Genomic DNA, 20,567 nt, shown 5'->3' with positions numbered 1-20,567 from the left:
TATGGCGTGTATGTGATATTCATCTACAGGGCTTAAGAACTATTATATTCATGTAAATGATAAACAAATATCTATGCTCAGACCACATACTGCAAAGACGTTTTTCGAGCTTAGAATTACTGACAGGCCTATTTAATTCTAATTGATAGTATATGCAATAATTAGAAGCTTAATATTGAAGTACATATACTGTGGAAAATCACAAACGTAAGACATATGTTTCATAGGCAGAAGTGAATGTGGAGGTCTTAAATATACCAGAAAGTCTTCACACGTACAAACAGCGATTCCAGGCTTCTGACTGTTAAAACACACCATAGGGAAAATCGGACGTTTCAAGGATTTGCATCTAAGAAAAAATTACTCTACACTGAGGATTTTTCAAACCACAATTTTTTGGTTTACTGCTATGTAAATTTACAGACAGAAGACATATACACTCTGAGGGAGGATTAATGACTTGCAGTGTCGGTTAACAGTTTGGCTATGGGGTTAAACCGAACATCTGTTGACTTCTACCACAGTCAATAACTGTACATTAGATTGGTGTAAATGTTTCCTAAAGTAACCTCCGAGTTTTTCTGACGTGTTTTTCTGCTGGTAAACCGGAAGTGGTGTATAGCATGTTTCTTGATATATGAAACACAGGGAATGACATTGCGTGTCTTTTGATTACACAGAGATGCAGAAAATATTGATGATTGATACGTGATGTCCTGAAGTAAAATTTTTTACACACACATCTACACGTACATTTTCCGTGATTCTACGATCAAACGAGACACGGAGCTATATTTGTATATTGGAATGTAATGATAATTACCTCCTGTGAAGAACTGAACAGTTGAGACGGACGGACAAAGGTTAGTTTGGAAAGATATTGTATAAACTTTGACATCATAAAGTTAAATTTCGATTCGGTAACAGAAGATGTATAACTCTTGGAAACGGGACTTGTCGGAGAAAGGAATCGAACTTATGTCCAGAATTCGTGAGGCGGTCCTGTCTAGGGGCTGCGGGGGTGTGAAACATCTGTCAGTAATCTTTAGACATATGGATATTGACTTTTCTCAAAAGTTGTCCATGGAAGAGTTCAAGATTGGAATACAGAGATTTGGACTCGAAGACCCACTCACCGATGAAGAAATACAACACTTATTCTGTTCATTTGATACAGATGATAACCTAATGGTTGATTTTAAGGAATTTCACAATAGGTTAAGGCCTCCCTTGTCCCAAACGAGGTATGACGTCATCATGGAGACTTTTCATACACTTGACGTCAACAACGATGGCCAGTTGCAGTGTGAAGATCTGAAAGGTAGGGTGTTTTATTTAAGAAGTGCATAGAGGTAAGGGAATTATATAAATGATTGAGGGGACGCTGTTTTATATATGATTGAGGGGACGCTATTTTATATATGATGGAGGGGACGCTATTTTATATATGATTGAGGGAACGCTATTTGATACGTATTTGGGGTATAGGACTGAGGTGACGGTAGCAGTGAGAGGTGGGGAAAATATACATGACACTGAGGCGAGGGGAAGGGATATAGGATTGTGTGATAGGTTATAAGATTGAAGGAAGTGGTTAGGGTATAAGTTTAAGGAAAGAAAGGTGAGCATGGCATTGATGGACATGGTAAAGAACATGAACGGAGAGAGGGGTTTATTGATTGAGGAGGAACGGGAGGAGGGGTGGAGGGTTGGGGGCGGGGGAGGGGTGGTGGTGGGGGGGATGGGGGTTTGAAATAGAAAGGATGAGAGAAGATCTCATATCAAATGTCGGAGTAGTAAACTTTTTAGTGGCGGTAGAAAACTGGGGTGAAAAAATGAGTTTCAATATTTCGAGGATGGGGACTTGGGGAGTTTTGAGGAGAAAATTTGAGTTTGGAAGGAGAAATTAAATATTAGAATACAAAGTAAATTGTGTAACTTAGAGCAAAACACATAGATCCTGGTAATGATATCTCTATATACAATCAGACCAAACAAACTACAATTCATGAAATATTCAAAGGATGTCGATACCATTTGTATGACCGTGAACACTTTGTTGTGCCGTAATTGTTAGCTCAGATAATTGGCGGTGAATCGATACCGCTTGCCCAACTGGACTTGTAAGAGAGCAAACATTTACCTCGTGCACAAATAACACCACAGTAATTTCAGGGTACGTAGACAGCAGATAACATTACAGGCATGATTGCCACTGATTATTGTCGTAGACAAATATTATGCCTCTTCTGATACGTGTAAATATTTTTCTGGTTGTTCTGAAGGCGGTTTTAACTCCTCACAGTTCCCAAAAAGGTACCGATTCGCAAATTATATACACATCCTTTGATCAGTTGTTAAAAACAATACTGTTTGTGTGCGACGGACCTCCCGTAGGTTGTTCAGTCAGGTAGACACCAGCCACTAAAAGGAGACCAAGCCACAAAATAATCCTGGATGTTTCACATGTTGTTGATTTTAAATGTTTTGTTTCATCTTTATTCAAATTTACACAACCATAGTAGGATGGTTCTGATGATAACCTACTTCTTTTCTAATGTTCAGTTTGAGTTCACAAAAGGCCATGCACGACCGGGCAAGTGTTGAACTTTTCAACTTTGGAAGCAAGCTGTCAATCAATGCTTAGTAAATGATAAGCACGCGGCTCACCACGAGAAAGGTCATACGTGGCCAATCAATTGGTTGTCTGGACTGAGAAACTAAAGCATTCACTAGATGCTTTTATATTTCTGGTCCTTTGATATGTAAATACATTTTTTCCATCACAAATTTACAGTTAAGTCACATCATTTGACATTGGTTCTGAAGGTGGAGGCTTACCACTATGTTCGGACTTCAATAGAAATCTAAAGCCATTTTACTTCGTGTTCTATTTGCGTTGCTTACAGTCTATGTTTTGACAAGCATAATTTATGACCGTTGGTGTTTATATGTGTACGCACGTGCATTCAGGGTTTAGATAGATTGCTTGTTTCGTATAAGTAGAGTATATCGTTGATATATATATACAGTGAAGAAGGGGAAGGGGTCAGGTTGGCTTTCCAAGCCTTTTATAGCACACACTTTGATGTATTTAAGTCTGTGTTACAAATACATAAGATATCTGACAATTTATCCTATTTATATATAACAGAGGTTTTTATCAACCCTAACGGAAAAATCTAAGATTTATCGATATGTGGTTATTCTGATCAGTATATTCAAACCAGTAATTATATTTTTTTAAAATATACAGCATTAAGACCATTGTTAGGCTTAAGACGTGAGATTTCCATATCTGTGATGTGTCGTCTTCATCATCGTCGTCGTCGTTGTGGATGACGTAATAAGTTCATATCACACACTACCTAGTTATGCCCATATATATGCATTTACCTGTAGAAACAGGAAGATGGTAGGGTAATCCCCGTCAAGAGAAAACCTGTACATTATGTAACTCCGGCATAAGATATAAGTTTCACTATTGATCGGTTTGTCATAATGAATCAGTAACATGCATGACGAGAAATACAAATAAAATCAAAATATAAATAGTCTTCACTTATCTAAGACAAATTAAAATGCACATTTTTTTGTTTTTTTTTTACATATGTTCAATGTAAAAGTCTTCACAAAAATTGTAAATTCATACAAAAACTTGATAAATTATTGAGTTAATTTCTGTACCAGTTTGTGTTCCTTATCTATGTAATTATGCAAAAGTTAATTATCAATATTTGCAAGAAATGTTGTAATTTTGAACTTATTCTCAAACGCCATGTATCATGTTAACTCTTTGTGTGTAACCTCTTGTTACACACGTGGGTGTGTCAGAGTGATGGAATAAGACCTTGAAACCTTGCAAACAAATTTGTTTACTTAACTCTACACCATCTATTTACATCTGTCCAAATATTGGAACACGATGTAGGTTTTGCCTTACAAATCATCATGTCCCTGTACTACTGTAGTTGGTGAAAACAACAGGTACAATTCTTTTTATGTCCCTGTCAGTCGCACTTCCTTGCTCTTTGATTATTTTCTCGAACAATTCACAAATTTAGGAAATCAAATTGTATTCTTGTAATCAAATAAAAGAAAACACATAGATTGAATTCGTCACATTATGTTCTCTGGTTGGTGATTGGAGTTCAGTTGTTATACTTGTGTGAAGTGGTGATACTCTGTCTAGACTTTTTGTTTCATTAACCATAACAATTTTACAGGACTTCATTTTGTTAATATAATTTAAAAATAACAATAATTCTAATTCAAAACTAGGACATGAAGGAAAAAAACATTTTTTTCTGATAGCTAATAGTAAAAACATGACATCATATAAAACAAAATATTTTTATTGCGACATCAATCAGACAAGACTACGATTAGGCTAAAAAATGTGTTTCTTAAAGCGTTTTTAAAGCATGGTTAGCACACAGTACCGTCCAGTTATTTCAGACTGTCTTACTGTAACACAACTTTTTAAGATAAGGATTGCCACAAGTCGTGTTATTTCATTATTGTGTACAGATCGATAGACCATAAAGTGAATCAAACAATTGAAGATCAATCAAGTGGATATACGTGATGTGCCTACATTTATTTCATACTATTTTTATAAAATCGATTTTGGTCTACATCGTGCTAATTGATTTAAGCAACGCTCAAAGATAATTTGTCTACCAATATTTAACATCGAACAGAATCTCGAAGAGTACAAAACAACCAACTTTATTCCACATTACGAGGATATAAAAAAATTACCTTTGTTAACAGGGCTGTAGCACTTACGTGCTATATTTTGCATACACATTTCTTGGTGTGTTACGAGGATGAAATTAAGTACACACACACGCGCGTGCATTACACAATGCAGGAGGTCGTATTTAATTGGCAATGACGCCACTACGACTAGCAATGTGTTTGATGTGTAAGGTTTTAAAGATAGAAATAGATATATGTATTATCAATTTCTTTCATATAGGAAGATTCACTTGATACTATTAAATTAATTGTAACGGAAACTTTATAATTACAATATGGCGAAATAACGATAGTATGAATAAGTAAGATATTCATATTATAAATAAGAACACGCTATCTGACAGCGAGACAATGTCAGAACCTTTCAATCTTTGGACAATCAGCCAGAAAAAAAGATGAATATGACGAATGGTAAACTTAAGCAAACTGTGTTGGAAAAAAAATGAGTGGGAGAGGGGGGATATGTTTTACATAGCGGTGACTCTAACACACACACTTGATTCGCCATGTTCAGCTTTTATTTTTTATACCTTGTTCTTACTTAAGAACGTCTCATTACTTGCTTCTTACTTTGATTCACCAAGGTGAACGTGTCGACGATGAATCAGGAAACGCTAACTCTTATGGAACACTTGGTTTAATTATCCATGAACTTTTTCAAGAGTCTCCGTGTAAATCTTTCTTTTCTTCATATTTTGCCTTGATTTTATTGAATTAGATTTTGATTTATGATTACGTTGACTTGTTGGTATTTTTTTTTTTTTTTGTCTTTTGATGACAGAATGGTTTGATAAACTAATGTATTTCTATAGTGTACAACTACATTTTTCATTATCACACAAATATTATATAACCTAAACCTTTGCTGATTGGTTGATTCTATTTGAATTGTATAAAGTGGTGGCTGCAATCAGCCATTCAGAGTGATGTCTCAATGGCTATCGTTTCATTTACGACCTCGACCAATTTCTACCAGAGTTGTCCTTCCTTGCAGTCACTGCAATGCACTCTGGTAAAGATTGGACCTCGATCAATGCCGCTAATGCTCAGAGACGCGTGGACGATGCTCAAAACAAGAATAATATATTTTTTTCCTCTGTAAATTAGAACGAAGGCGACACACACAATAGTTATTTAACAAACCGACGCTGTCTGTAGAAGAGTTTGTGTATGTGTCGTGCGTAGTAATTTAGTTTACACATACAATTATGGCAGCGACTGTCCATTTCGGCCGAGCCAGCAAGTGGCACCGAAAAATAAAGTCATGTAGAACTGGTTCTGCATACCAATTCTAGCGTACATCAAAATGAAATAATCGTGCGTGAATTTACATGGATTTATAATGAAAGGGAACTGGATATGTATTGATTTAAAAAGTGAGATCGTGTGTTTGTCTATATATTTTGCTTATCCTTGACTAAAACTGTCATACTGGATAAAAGACTACCGGATCAAAAAATGTTTTCGTTCGAAAGCTAGAATAACAAGCATTGTGTCGTGATTAAAATTGAATGGACAATCTAATTGTACCGTATGTGCAAACCAAATTACCCGCTATGCATGTCATGACGTGTTGTCCTCCTACGGTCTGAGAGCTCGCGTGCTGCCGCCGATCAGCTGGCGTTCTGACAACGGAATGATAGTTCTGATAGGCTCAGTATAAAAATGTCATCCTTTTGATATATGATACATGATTGTAGTTCTTTTTCCCAAAGCTTTGCAAATGAAAAATTGACATCAAAAATTTCATCCGAAAGGAACCCAGTGGCACATCCTCTGTACAGTACTGGATAAGTCTGGTAAAAAAACACTTTTCTGCAATGTGACGTAGGCCTAGATTGAACTTGTAGAAAGACAAACGTGGAGAGCTTGCCGTTGGCGAGCCACTTTTGTCTTACTGTCAACCCAAAACTTCAATAATTTGTTGTTTAATTTTTGTTTACCTGTCATTACATACCAATTATGCAAATTGGTATCACGCCAAAATAATTGCTCGACGTGGAAATATAGTTCCAAGCGGTATTCTGGCGAATTAAAGTACGTGCTAAAACACAGCTGTACTCTGTCACTGCTTCAGAGGCTGTAATGGCACTATGTCGTTTCAGTAAGATGAAATTTGTTTTATATCTGTTTCGGTTTAAACCGATATCATCTAATAACAATACGGTAAGCATTTCTTAAAATTTCATCACACAAAAAATAACATCTTGTTTATTTCATGTATTTTCAGTGAGATTTTCCGATAATGTGAAATGCCACCCCAAGTATGTGTCCGGTGAATGGTCGGAAGAGGAAACTTTACGCAGCTTCCTGGATACCATTGACGACCAAAATAACCCGGATGGAGTAGTAACACGTGAAGAGTTCCTAGATTACTACGCTGGAGTCAGCGCACTTTACGATGATGATGCATACTTTGACCTCACGATGAGAGCTTCTTACGGTCTTCCGAAAAAAGGATCAAATAACAACAAAAAATAGAAATTCACGCACGAGAGACTTGATACAGTACACCTAAAAATAGCATTCTTACGTACACAAGGATTCGGTGATGCGAAATCTTTGGCCATATATATGAAGCTTTTGTGTCGTTTTTATTTTACGTGACTGTCTTATTTAGACTTTGAATATTGAATACGTCTCTCGCTCGTGGAACTTAATTACGGACAGTCGAGAGGATGGTGAACATGATTGATGTCCTATGGGCCGGAACTCATTCATAATTCATAACGAGAGACTCAGGGGTGTTGTGTTTTCTGGATAGACGTGAGGCCGAAAAATATTATTATTCTTATTTTTTTTTTAATTTTATCTCTTTTTAGGTTATATATTTTATGCCTGATTAAGTGTTTTTAGGTTTCCGTTGAACAACACCAACCCTAACAATGAAAACAAGGGTGGAATAATTAGGTGTGTACTTGTCAAAATATAACAATGGTTTAGCTTTTTTAGAGGAACTGTTAGCGAGAACGAGAAAAGTATGTAAAAAAATAGAGATATGAAAATCTGACAGTGAATTAAACAGTGCCAAAAGGTTGTACGCTAATCTACGATAATCTGAAGTTTCGACAACACTATATATACATGTAGGAGCCATCTGTGCCATCGTATTATATCTAATTATATTCAAAAATATTAACGTTCGAATCGCTAAATCCATGGATAGGCCTAAGCCTTCCAAAGCAGATTAACTACCTTAGTTCCGTTAGTGTCCGCTTGGCTCCGCTCTGATTTTTTTTATCATAGACTTGATTGTATGTCTCGGTACAGTTTTCCTTGACTATATTTCGCTTGTTCCATTTTTCGAACAAGACAAGCAGGGATTAAGATAACTGCGACAAGCAATCCAGTTTACATTTATCTGCGCGACGTCTAGCGGAATACGATGTATGATATTTAAAAAAAAGACAGGTATCTGGCCTTGGTTACGCCACTCTCCACCAGGTCTGCAATCCGCAATATAGTTGCGCAATTACATAACATTCATTTATTTTCATTCTAAACACGTATCACAAATTACTACCATTTTCTTTTTTGTCATGGTAATGGATTTCGTAGCTTTAATTGATTATTCCCTGATTTGTTAATCCGGATTATTTGTGTGCGCAAGTACGAGATTTTAAAAAGTGAATCAAATTTTACTGCTTTCAACATGCACGATCTCATTTAAAGTATCACACTTTATCTTAACTTCTTCTGTCGAAAATAAAAAAATCAAACAACATGCCATCATATGAATATGTATTTTTTTTGTATAAAATGTCATTTAAGAAAAAAATACTTCTTTTATATACGTATATGTTTGTAATTTGTAACTTTGAATCATTGAATATGTTTACATCGACAGTTGATGTATTTTTGTCTGTGAATAAAATGTTTTAATCACCATATTGATATATTTGTAATCAGACGAATGGTTGTTTCCATCATATATACGAGATATTTTAAATACGGAAAAACATAACATGCAATGACAGAACTATATACTGATTTTGAATTTATATTTTTGCTGTGGAAACGGTTTTTAATAAATTTCAAATGATAGGATGAGGACGATACTACAATGCGAAATAAAAAAATATCAATAGTTAAAAAACGGTTTTAACGAAGCCAAGTATTCCGGAAAATTAAAACTTTTCGAAACCACAGATAGCATCGAGACATGAAAGACCCAGGAGGGTCCTTGGCTGGATGTCATCCCTTCTTTTCTCTACTTTCCCATCCATACTGAAAACGATCCATTTAGAAGTTGTTTGAGATAAATTTCTCAAAATCCAAGATAACTTCAAAAAAATTCAATATTGTCTATGTCTATCGGCAGGATTTTTTTTACAGGTTAGTCCAAATGGATTTGCACAAATATGAACCCATGACAGTTTGCAAATGAGATTTGAGAACGATTAACCCGGTTCTTTCAAAATACGATATAACTGACAGTCGGCCATTTCACGGTTCTCAAAATTAATTGACCTTACACATCTAACAACCAATATAAACTTAAAGAAGGATTCATCAAGTGCTTTCCAAGTTTAAGGACTGACAGGCGGATGGAAAGAATGATAGCTCAGATGGACCACAGACGATTGGCTCTTTGATGATGGAGAGTTAAAACTAAGATACCTACCTCGATACTTACGAAAGAGAGAGAGAGAGAGGGAGGGTTGGAGAGAGAGGGAGGGTTGGAGAGAGAGAGAGAGAGAGAGAGAGAGAGAGAGAGAGAGAGAGAGAGAGAGAGAGAGAGAGAGAGAGATGGGTTTGAATCTGTAAGTTGTATCAGTGTTTTCCATTCTCAGTCCTCCTCATTTTGTATGTCCTATATCTCTTTAATTTTCGCTATGTATTTCTGGACAATATAGTGTTCCTTTGTAGCATTTACAAGAGCATTTGGGTTTAAACTTTTTATGTAAACATCTATTTTTGTTTATATAATACGTAACCATAATCTGAAAAAAAAAACATACTAAGTTTTGTTGTATGCCTGATGCTCATTTTGTACTTAGAGTCCAAAAACGATTTTTTTCTTTATTAGAGGAAAATAGAATGACAAGTACGTCTAAAGGTATTTCTATACTTTGTAAAAACAGTTCTGTACTTCCTGACATTCCTACACGATGTGAACCATTGTTTCTTGTTCTGAGTGACAAATGGGACAAGTCGGGTTGATGGATAATCCTGTTTATTTTATACATGAACTATTCTGTTTTGAAACCATTGTAATTTATTATATTTTGTTACTATAAAACTTGAACCACTTCTTCCGATTTTCTCGTACCATTCGGAATAATATCCTTCATAAGACTGTATAAATCGTTCACCCTTTCATTTTTTTTAAAACAAAAATCAATGTTAACAGGTATTAGCAGATACTCTGTTGAACATTTTCCCAAATTGACCTTACTACTTTTTGATGGTAGACAACAGACCATGATATTTAATTGACTTGATATATTTGGACAAATAGAAAGTAAGAGTATCTATTTCTTTTATCAAATCATTTATTATATTCATCCTTTATTGTACATTGCCTTGTAAAATACCGTTTTCTCACCAAGTCACCAAGAGTTTTCAAAACAAACTTTTCCTGTATCTTTTAACCATATCCCGAAAATTAAATCTTGTCCAAACCAAGACATATTTCCAAAATTTGTTTTTACATTTATTTTGACTTACTTAACATAAGCATTTCCGTAATTGGAGGGCATATGAAAATCATTATATAATTTTAAAATGTTTTGCCATTTTATATTCATCCTTTTGAGACCCCCTACCTCCCTCCCCCATCACAATAGTTTTGAATTACAAATCTCCCTTCACTTTGTCAGTTTTACTGTTAAAAAAAACCCCAAAAAAATCATGTATAACTTATTCAGAAAGTGATCATCAGGATTAGGTAAATAAATGATCAAACTATGATAAAATTCAAGTTTTTATCAGATGAATTTTCCCTATGGAGTAAATTATCTCCTACTCCATGTTTTCTTAATAAGCGTCTTTACTTTTATTCATTTTCTTTATCGAAGTTATGTTTTGGAATCTGAAAAATATAAAATATAAACACTGAATTTCTTTATCCAAGAAGAATAAATAAATTCTTTCACCACTGTAGGTTTAGATCAGGTAAAAAGTATCTTCACTTTAAATTTTGCTTCCTATCCAGACCACCTGAGTTTTATCTATATTAAAATTAAAATTAAAAATTAAAAAAAAAATTAAAAATTTAAATTCTTGCAAAAGTATTCAATTCTTTCGAAGATCTTTCTGTACCATCTAACATTGGAGACGTGTTACCTACATACCGAGAAATAAGAATTGGACAATTATTCACACCCATATCCTTAACACTTTCATTATCATTAGCCTAATGCTTAATATTTTAACACAAAGAATAAGAATATGGGGCCATTGGATCACCTTGGCGACAGCCTCTTTTAGTACTTGGAAGAGATGATAGAATAACTCCTCGACTGATCGTCTAACCAGTGTTAGTGTGCAGTAGTTTTACCCGGGATGAATACTTGGCCAATCTCATTCATCAAACACTCATTGGACATTTTTTTCTAAATCCAATGTATGTATCAACAAGATCTACGGCCATTGGCATATCAAAAAGCATACCCCCTCCCCCCCCCCCAAAAAAAAAATAAAAATAAACAACAAAATAACTCAGTTTTCTCTTCCTGTCATTGACAATCAAATACACATATCATGGACCCTGAGTTGGGGTCAGAATTCCTCTTAATCTAAAAACACCAGGTTAGCGACACGTGTATAGGTCGATAGTAAATACATCGATGAAAAGATAAAGCATTCCCTACTTAATTACTCATGTGTCAAAGTGTTGTCAACTGAGTTTTTTTCAACCCCCCCCCCCCCCCCCCCCCCACCAACTTCACTTTCTAATTTTTGTTATGGCCGCCAGTACGGAATCCCTATAAATTCTCTCTCGCGACGTTGGTGGCATTGACACGACATTAAATGATAGTAATTGTTAGATACTAAAAATAATGATAACCATAACTGGCTTCGGACTCGTGTAATCTGTGTTCTTTCAAGTCCCTTTTGTCACTTCTGGTCTTCGCTGATTTGGTGTCCCCTCCAGAACACGTATACGACAATGTTAATATAATGAAAACGAAAAAGTGAAAAGACCTAGTGCTAGTAATTACCAGGTATACACGACAAATGGATTTCTTCTTATGAAGACAAGTCAGTCAAGAGAGGGGTACAGTTTATCCCCACGGTATTACAAATAGTCTGTCGGAAGGTCCTGAATTATCATGTCAATCGACATTTGTGGTGTTGGCTAGGAGTGCCACCACCTTTCTCCAGCGTAGGTTTGTACAGCAGAACGTCAATTACTTCTGTGGTGGAGGAATATAAGGTAGGAAATGCCAGACTTGACATGACGCTGAAATACTCGAAGGATGAGAAAGCCCGAAAGGCGGGCGTTCATGTAAAGACATGGAGGAAGAGGTCAACAAATAAGGCTGCAGAGGACGTGGAAAGCAGGCTCAGACACAAAGACATAGTGCTAACAGTTTGCTGCGGAAGACAAGGTATGGGAACAACGCACAGGCAACATTGGAAATCAACAGGCTATAGAGAGAAAAGAGGACTGGTGAAGAGTGAAATCAGAGTTCAGGAGGAGGAGGAGGAAAGGAGGAGGAAAACAGTGGAGATGGGCTGTCGGGGTGCATGAACAAGATGGGACACAGAGGAGAAACGAGTAACTTGGAAGGACGTTTAGCGATATCCACCATTTCAGTTAAAGTTCTGTGTTTAGTCTGTGACGTCTGACCATCACCGGCCACTCTCCACAGGTGGGGATTGGTACCAGACCCGGAATGTGCGCTGTATGAGGGACCTTGTACCAGCTGCCAGACGGCACTAACTCAGGGCCGTTACAGGTCGAGACATAACGAGGTACTCCGTGAGCTTGCAGATACTTTGGATGAGAAAAGGAAGGCCAAGAGGAAAGTAGAAAACAGAATGCCTTTATTATCAAATTTGTGAAGGAAGAACAGAGATCGTCTTTCCCTGCGTTGTCCAGACAGCTCTCAGACATTGTACTATGGTCCAAGGAGAGGAAGAAGTTGATGTTGGTAGAGCTGACTGTACCATGGGAGGAGAGGTGTGGACAAGTCAATGAGAGGAAACGTGCGAAGTACGGGGACCTATTGACAGAGTGTCGGGAGCAAGGTGGCAGACATGGAACTTTCCTGTGGAAGTTGGGTGAAGGGGTTTCCCTGCACAATCAGTGTGAAGAATGTTCCGCGCACTAGAAGTTATTGGAAAAAGGGGGAAAGGAACAATACAGAGGCTTGCTCAAGCGGCTGAACATGCCGCCTCTAGTTGGGTGTGGATGAAAATATAGGATAGCACATGGAAGCCAACCATGACTGATCACCACTGTGGACCCACCATCCAGAGAGTTAGGGTTTGAAACATTCAGTGAAGGACGGACCAGACTGAACTTCCACGGATCGGCAGTGCCGATTCCGACAAAAATTACTTTTCTATTTATATAGAAAACGAAGATGATTAAGGATTCATCGAGTGGTGGAACTTTCTTTACTCTGTCATATGGCCTTTATGGTTCATTACTTAAGGCATACCCATGCGTCCCTCTCAAGTGTCTTTCCAACAGCTCCTTGGAACATACAAGTCTTCCTGATTTTTTCTCTTCTAGAACTGAGCTTGTAAACCTATACAGTGACAAAATCATCTCTCTACTTTCCTATCCCTCCGCGCTTTACGTATTCTCTCTGCTTTTCTCAACCCTTTGAGGATTCCCCTTATCCCCTCTCTCTATTGACTTCTCTAACTCTCCTGCTCTCTTGAACCGCCGCGTCAGCTCTCGAAGATCCTTCCTAATTGCCTGTTTCTCTTTCTCTCTGCTGTATATATGTTTCTCTGCTGGTTGTTTTCTTCCCCTCAAACGTATCTCTCCTTCCCAACAGAATGTACGAAAATCATGAGTCTAGAAATCCAGTATCCGAGTCTCAAAAGCCTGGGAACAATCTCATGTACGTTTAAAAAATGCTTGAAATGCCTTTTTAGAGCACTATTCTTAAAATATTACAGATCAAGTTTTTAGTCGTTAGTTTAATTTAATTTAACGTTAAGTAAGTCGCATTGATTAGTGACAAATTCAATTTCTATGTCGCAACATGAAAAAAATTGCCAACATCAATTCTAAAATTGACCTTTCATTATTATAGACACCAAAAGTCACTGTTAATGTATTCATACAATAGGAGCTCCAATTAAAAAAATAATTCAATTTCTGATATCTATTTGGTTATGTAGCCATAACATTTTACTATATACAAATAAAACATTTCAAAATATAAGTCCCTTAAAAGTTACAAGTCTTCAAAATTACAATGACGCGATTACAAATTACGCAGTGTTGGTTTGATATCTTTGTGAAATGATCAAAGATGTTTGTCGTTGAGACAGCAACAGTGGCATTCAATCATAAGATGTATTTTTATTTATGCACGTGTAGTCGCACGAGCTTAGAAGTCCACTAATAAATTATAATGTATCTGAGTTTTCCTCATGTCTAGCAAGTTTCTCAAGAGCATTTATCAAACCAAAATACATGTACATCTCTTGTCAATCAAAGTGGCAAGTTTATGAAAATCTTGAATGCGTATATGTATACATTTACAGACGTTACAAACTTACAAATGAATTCAGTCATGTTTAAAAGTAGCCTACACATGAACATATGAAAGAAAAAAATACAACCGACGAATTTAAAAAATCAAAGAAAGTCTTTCTTGTGGGGTTTTGTTAAGTTTTTCATTTTTAAATTTTTTTTTTCCAATTTTGCATCATTCAGGTTACTCATGGCGTATTGAGGATGGCACCCTATCAGTTTCAGTTATATGCACTGTAAACGTGCGTAAAATTCCCCTGCATTTGCATGACATACATAACACGTGATTTTATTTTTCACGAAAACAATGACATGACGTCATAATGAAATGTCGTGTCAAGCTTATTATGACGTCGTACTTAGTTACATCTGCAGCCAGTGTAACTTGCAGCAGCGCGCATTTTCGAAGCAGAAAGAGATCGCAGGAAACTCTCATCTTGAAAGATAAAGAAGGAACCTATTTAGAAGAAAACATCCAAATACCATTATGAAGGCCATAGACGAGGTATGTTTAAGTTATAACCATTGATTCACTGTCCAAAATCTCTCGTCTTGGTTAAACGATGTATTCTAATATTTACCACATACTCCTTTAACTCCCTGTTCTAGTTTTACGATCGTCACAATGATCTCATTGGTGAATATTCTGTTTCCTCATGCGATAGTGTGGGTCCCTTGTTGTTTACCTATAGTTAACGTAGAGTGACAGTGGTTACTTGGATTACAGAGGTGCTTACCCTTCCAGAACGCATGGTTCTCCACGTGCTAATTTATGAGTATCCCTATAAACATTTCCTTTGTTCCTATTTTGGCCCAGATTCCCCGACTTTGACTTTAAGATTAAAATTTTGTTGACATGTCCTATTTTATTCATGTTACTATCCAATTGTGTTCTACTCAACTGACCGTCCGTCCTTATCGCTATTTCTTGAGGAGTACTGGATGGATATTTCTCAAATTTCATTTGTATGCTACCCTCGGTTCCTTGCGGGGCCCGTTTAATTTAGGACAGACATACAGCCATCTTGGATGTTGACTTCTCCGAAAGTTTGTTATCGCTATCTCTCCGGGAGTACTAAAAAGCCCTCAATTTTTCCTATTTAGGTTATCCTTGATTACAAGTTGATACAGTTTAATTTTGGGATCTATGAAACAAAATGGCCAACCGGCAACCATCATGAATTTTGACAGTTGACGTTTGTTATCATTATTTCTTGAGGATTACTGGAAGGCTATTACTCAAACGTGATGAGTATATTTCCCTTGGTCCTACGTTGTGCCCATTCAATTTTGCGTTCGCTCAAGAAACAAATGGCTGACCGGAGATTATCTTGGATTTTAATAATTGAAGTTATTGCTATTTCTCCGAAAGTTTTGTTCAGATCTTTCTTAAATTTCAAATGTAGGATTCCCTTGTTATCAAATTATTAAGAGGAAAACGGGGGAGAAAAGATCGTTTTTGCATAGAAACAATAAATTCGGCAGTTTAAGTCCCCATGTTGAATACTTTTAAAAGTCGTTTAAATGGACACTGGGGCAATATCCTGCGCAACCGGATAACAGCGAGTCAATGGTTCAAAATGCGTCATTATTAGCCAACACCAGCTAACCAGCTAAGAAGAGATAACAAGTAATAAAGATCGGTCAATGGTGGGCGTCAATCCCTCTGGGACCTCTCGTTACTCTCAATGCTAATATCTATTGTACTGCCGATGTTTACTCCATTACAATCAAGACGAATATCCTCACTGCCAAACTCCTTAACCTACTTCGAAATGTCCCCTTCCCAAAGTATAAATATAAACAGTCGAAACTCGTTATCGTCAGGAGACAAGTTGATGTTTTGACAAAAATTAATTTCGAGACATCGACAATTGAAGGGACTGTCAAATCGCTTCGACTCAACCGAAATTTCGACTCAATGAAATTCGAGTCATCCGAACTAAAATTACTAAGATATAGAAGGACTTGAAAATTACTTCGACTCAAACTGGATTTCGACTCAAGCGATTTCGAAACAACGAGTTTCAACTGTACATATATATATATACTGTGAGAATTTCTCCATACTAAAAGAGATAGTCATTTTCTCTTTACTTGTAAATTCAGTTTAACTTACCTTAGACCTCTTATATCCAAGATGCGTTCCACTTTCTAATGTTACTGTTCTTACTTCGTTTTACATTTATCTCAAATTTGATTTGAGAAACATGTGACAGATATGTATCTATGTTTCACGTTTTCTTGTCAACGTATTTCTTACTAAATTCTTTTAACCAGCAGATTCTTCGTCATCCAACCAGTCAGCCAAATATGAGTGACCTGTACAATAGACATTATGGAAATAGAACGACCTCTGAAGGAGAAAGAAGAAACCAGACATTCGGAACCGCATATTATAATAACGCTCAAACAAGTACTGGCCAGCAACTCTTAAACGCCAGCGGATGTGATGGTAGGCCATATAACGGATACAGAAAATCTCCTGTCAATGACCTTGACCTCGGAGAGAGAACAGCATACCCCTGGTTCTACGGTACAAACGAGACCGACACCAGCAGGTACTACTGGAACCAGACTGGTTCGTCGTACCAAGATTTGTTTGACGTAAACAACATCAACAGCCAAAATAATGGATTGTACAAGAGGCCAACCTCGACAATAGTGAATAATACGGATCATTTTGTTGACAAGACATTGGCAAAGAATACCATAAACCATAGTGATGCCACTGCATGGACCAAAAGCACCAATAACTTCAGGAATGAAACAGCAGATACGCAGCATATCTGCAAAACAAAATGGATGAACAACAAAAGTGGGAAAAGAAGTGAAAACACAGCAAAAGAACACGAGAATATATATTGCGACAATGGTCAATGTAACATTTCACTCAGGGGATTGGCATCATTGGACGACCGTAATTACGCAGGGGCATGCTACCAGCTACAGTCACAGGTAAGGCAATTACTGAAATCTGTGTTCTCTGTGATGGTCCATAGAATTGCTTGATGCATGTATAGCACTAACTATATCGCTTAATCCACAGAAAGCATCTCATTTACAAAATCAACTGACAGTGGGTGTCTTAAATTGACTTGATTTTATCCAGTTTAAGATGTTTGAATTACTTTGTTGTTGTGTTATCAGAAAATATATAAATGATGTATATATTTGCGGTTTTGTCCGTCCGTCCACTTTCTAGCCGTCCTAACATTGCACACAGTTATGCAAGGAGCATAAAATTGGTGTATACGATGTTCATGCTATGACAATGTGCTGTGCCTTTGTTAAAATTCCGTGTCCGGATCATAACTTTGCTTTCATTTAAATTTGGACAATTAAACCTGGTGTATATATTGGTAATTTGAAAAACGTGCTGTTAATCAATGTTCAAGTCCGCAACACCTTATTTACAGAGTTTTTTTTTTCTCCTTGTTAAAATTTTCTTATCCATATTATAACTTGGAATGCATTTAAAATAGGATAGTGGAACTTTGTTATACTAAAACAATTGGAAATGTACCGTATTTGAGCCCGCAACCCCTTGATTACAGAGTTGTTTCCCTTTGTTAAAACTTTCGTGAACAGGACATAACTTTGCCTTCCTTTGAACTAGGAAAAAGAAACTTTGTGTATACTTTGTTCATACTAAATTCAGGGCCTGATACTCTTGTTTTACAGAATGATAACATTGCAACCGAAACAAATTGGACCACAGATGGCGCTTCACGCAAACGTAAATTTTCCGGTGAAAACGAGGCTACATCAAGCAGTAGCAAAGCTACCAGAACATCTGATGTGGATAAGCGCGCCCTCTATAGTAAATTTCGTGTGGTTAAGAAAACTGTCCCGTCACCAAAATGTACTGAAACTCCAAAGTCTAAACCAGTCGTATGGCGAGTCAAACTGGACGATAAAACAATTGTAGACGTCAACAACGTAGATGGTTTACCACATTATACCAAAAGGTCAAACAATGTTCCAACCCTGACCCCTAGGAAGCAAAACGAGGCAGACGCCGCCATCGGCAACATCAAATTTATCACACTGGAAAACATGAAAGTCGTTCGCCGGAAGCTGGAACTGGTGTTGGCTCTACAACAGGACCAAGACCGACAAGAAAGACTCAAATTAGAGGCCAGAGTCGGCGCCAAGGTGAAGGTCAATGCTAAAGAAAGGTCAAGAAAAGACAAGAAACGCAGAGATTGTAAACGTCAAGTGCAAATTGAACTTTAAATGAAAAACGCATACGTTTATGATGGCTAACGTGTTCCAGGTAATCAATAAAAACCTAGTTATGATCTTTGTATTTGTCTCTTTTTTATTCTGATGTATTTGTTTTTCGAGGAGAGTGGAAGAACGGGGCGACATGAAGTATTGCACATATCCGTCCGACCCCACACATCGTGTCCTGTACCAGTACGAATCGTTTTTATTCCAAATGGTATTAAGGTCTACCTGGATTCTGGCTTGCAGTTGCATGTCTTATAGACAGGTTCTAGTGTTGTGATAGATTTAGTCTGTTAATCTTCTCTGGTCACCTGCCAGACTCGCTACGTTAACCAAACACCCTGAAATACCACTTAATGCAAATGATTACACTTTCTGCAAAATGTAAGTTTATCTTGACATTTTATTTACTTTCATTACAACGATTTATTTTTGGAAAAAAGAGAGAAGAATCAGGGAAAGAAAAAGTCATAAATCGTTGTTTGGATAACGGGGTATTGGAATTTCAGACGATAATGGACATGTTTTGTGTTCTTGCGTTGCGTTTTTTTTTTTGTTTTTTTTTTTGTTTTTTGTTTTTGTATCTTTTGGTAAAATAATGATTCAGAAAACCTTTGAAATCTAATCTAAATCTAAATTCTAATCTAAATTTTATTTAGTTTTACAGCTGGTCTCCGTTTTTATATCACAGTCTCTATATTCGCTATATGTTTTTTAGAATAATTACATTATAAAGTCGAACACATACACAGAAAAAGAAAGAGAGAGAGAGAGAGAGAGAGAGAGAGAGAGAGAGAGAGAGAGAGAGAGAGAGAGAGAGAGAGAGAGAACTTTAAATTATTGTGCTCTGGGTAGAAAACATTATTTAGATATAAGAGTTCATCAATAATTTTAATACAAGCCAATTATTAATTTTAGCTAGATTAAACAAAAACTATTAATTTTGGTTAAGTTAAACAGATTTCATTTGCCAACGAAAATGATTATTTACCTCCAAAATTAATGCATTTGAAGTATATATTTTAAATCCCGCTCCGCTATATTCTGGTAAACACTAAAACATCTTTCCACAGAGTAACGTGCTGGTATGCTATTTTCATCGCAAACACACTGTATGCATAAACAAATTCATTAGATTTACATATGTTCCAAAGTATGCTGGCGTTACATATGTTCCAAAGTCTGCTGGCACAACGAACAAAACGAGCCAGTATACACATATGTGTCTGAATTACACAGAGGAAGATAGAACTAGTCTGCACCTGTAACACCATGACTTGTCTGAAGCAAGCGAAACGTCGTCGTCGTTAGAATACTACACATAGAATTAAACTAGTGGACGGTACTGTCATTATTGTAAAACGCACTGGGTCTTATTGTACTATGGACTAGGGGAAGTAACTCATATAATAATTATTCCAACAAGAAAATACCTACATGTTAACATAATCATAATGATAACTCAAATTCGATAAGACAAGGGCAACAAAGGAACAAAATAAAAAATTTAAACGAAGAAATGTAGGAATGAAGGAAATGTACAAGAATAAGACCAGTGTTCCGGAAGAGTAAGCGTGCTTCATCAACGACATCCGCCATGTAAATCTTGGGTCATTCCAAGTAAGTAATGTCATATTCTCAAATGAGGACAATGTATAAAACTATGGAACTGCATCTTTCGAAACCTTGTGTTACGAGTTTGTCCGTCAGCTGACGACTTTTTGTATCAGTATGGAAATCGTGTTGATAGAAAAAAAGCTTGTGAATATCGATTCATCTGCTACATGTAAACAACTTACGTTTGGGATAAAGATATGTTGCTATCAAGAAACGAAAAATTCACCAATAAAACGGGTGTACCCAGAATCGGAAAACCCGTCATATCGACCAGATTTAGAGTATT

The 20,567-nt window shown here is 36.6% G+C and overlaps 1 protein-coding gene and 1 pseudogene across 1 annotated transcript; both read left to right on the top strand.

The window, feature by feature from the left end:
* Positions 1-930: 930 nt before the first annotated feature.
* Positions 931-7,245, top strand: LOC132548722 (calcyphosin-like protein). The gene is made up of 2 exons (XM_060212601.1): positions 931-1,321; positions 6,995-7,245. The coding sequence occupies exons 1-2, from the start codon at positions 931-933 to the stop codon at positions 7,243-7,245; spliced, it is 642 nt and encodes a 213-aa protein (XP_060068584.1).
* A 7,533-nt stretch (positions 7,246-14,778) lies between these two features.
* Positions 14,779-18,670, top strand: LOC132548747 (uncharacterized; annotated as a pseudogene).
* The last annotated feature ends 1,897 nt before the right edge of the window (positions 18,671-20,567 follow it).

This window comes from Ylistrum balloti, unplaced genomic scaffold, assembly GCF_031769215.1.
Source record: "Ylistrum balloti isolate Yb309-2 unplaced genomic scaffold, AGI_CSIRO_Ybal_v1 Utg370026, whole genome shotgun sequence".
NCBI lineage: Eukaryota > Metazoa > Mollusca > Bivalvia > Pectinida > Pectinidae > Ylistrum > Ylistrum balloti.
The sequence above is the reverse complement of the archived record's forward strand: the minus strand, read 5'-3'. Positions and strand labels throughout refer to the sequence as shown.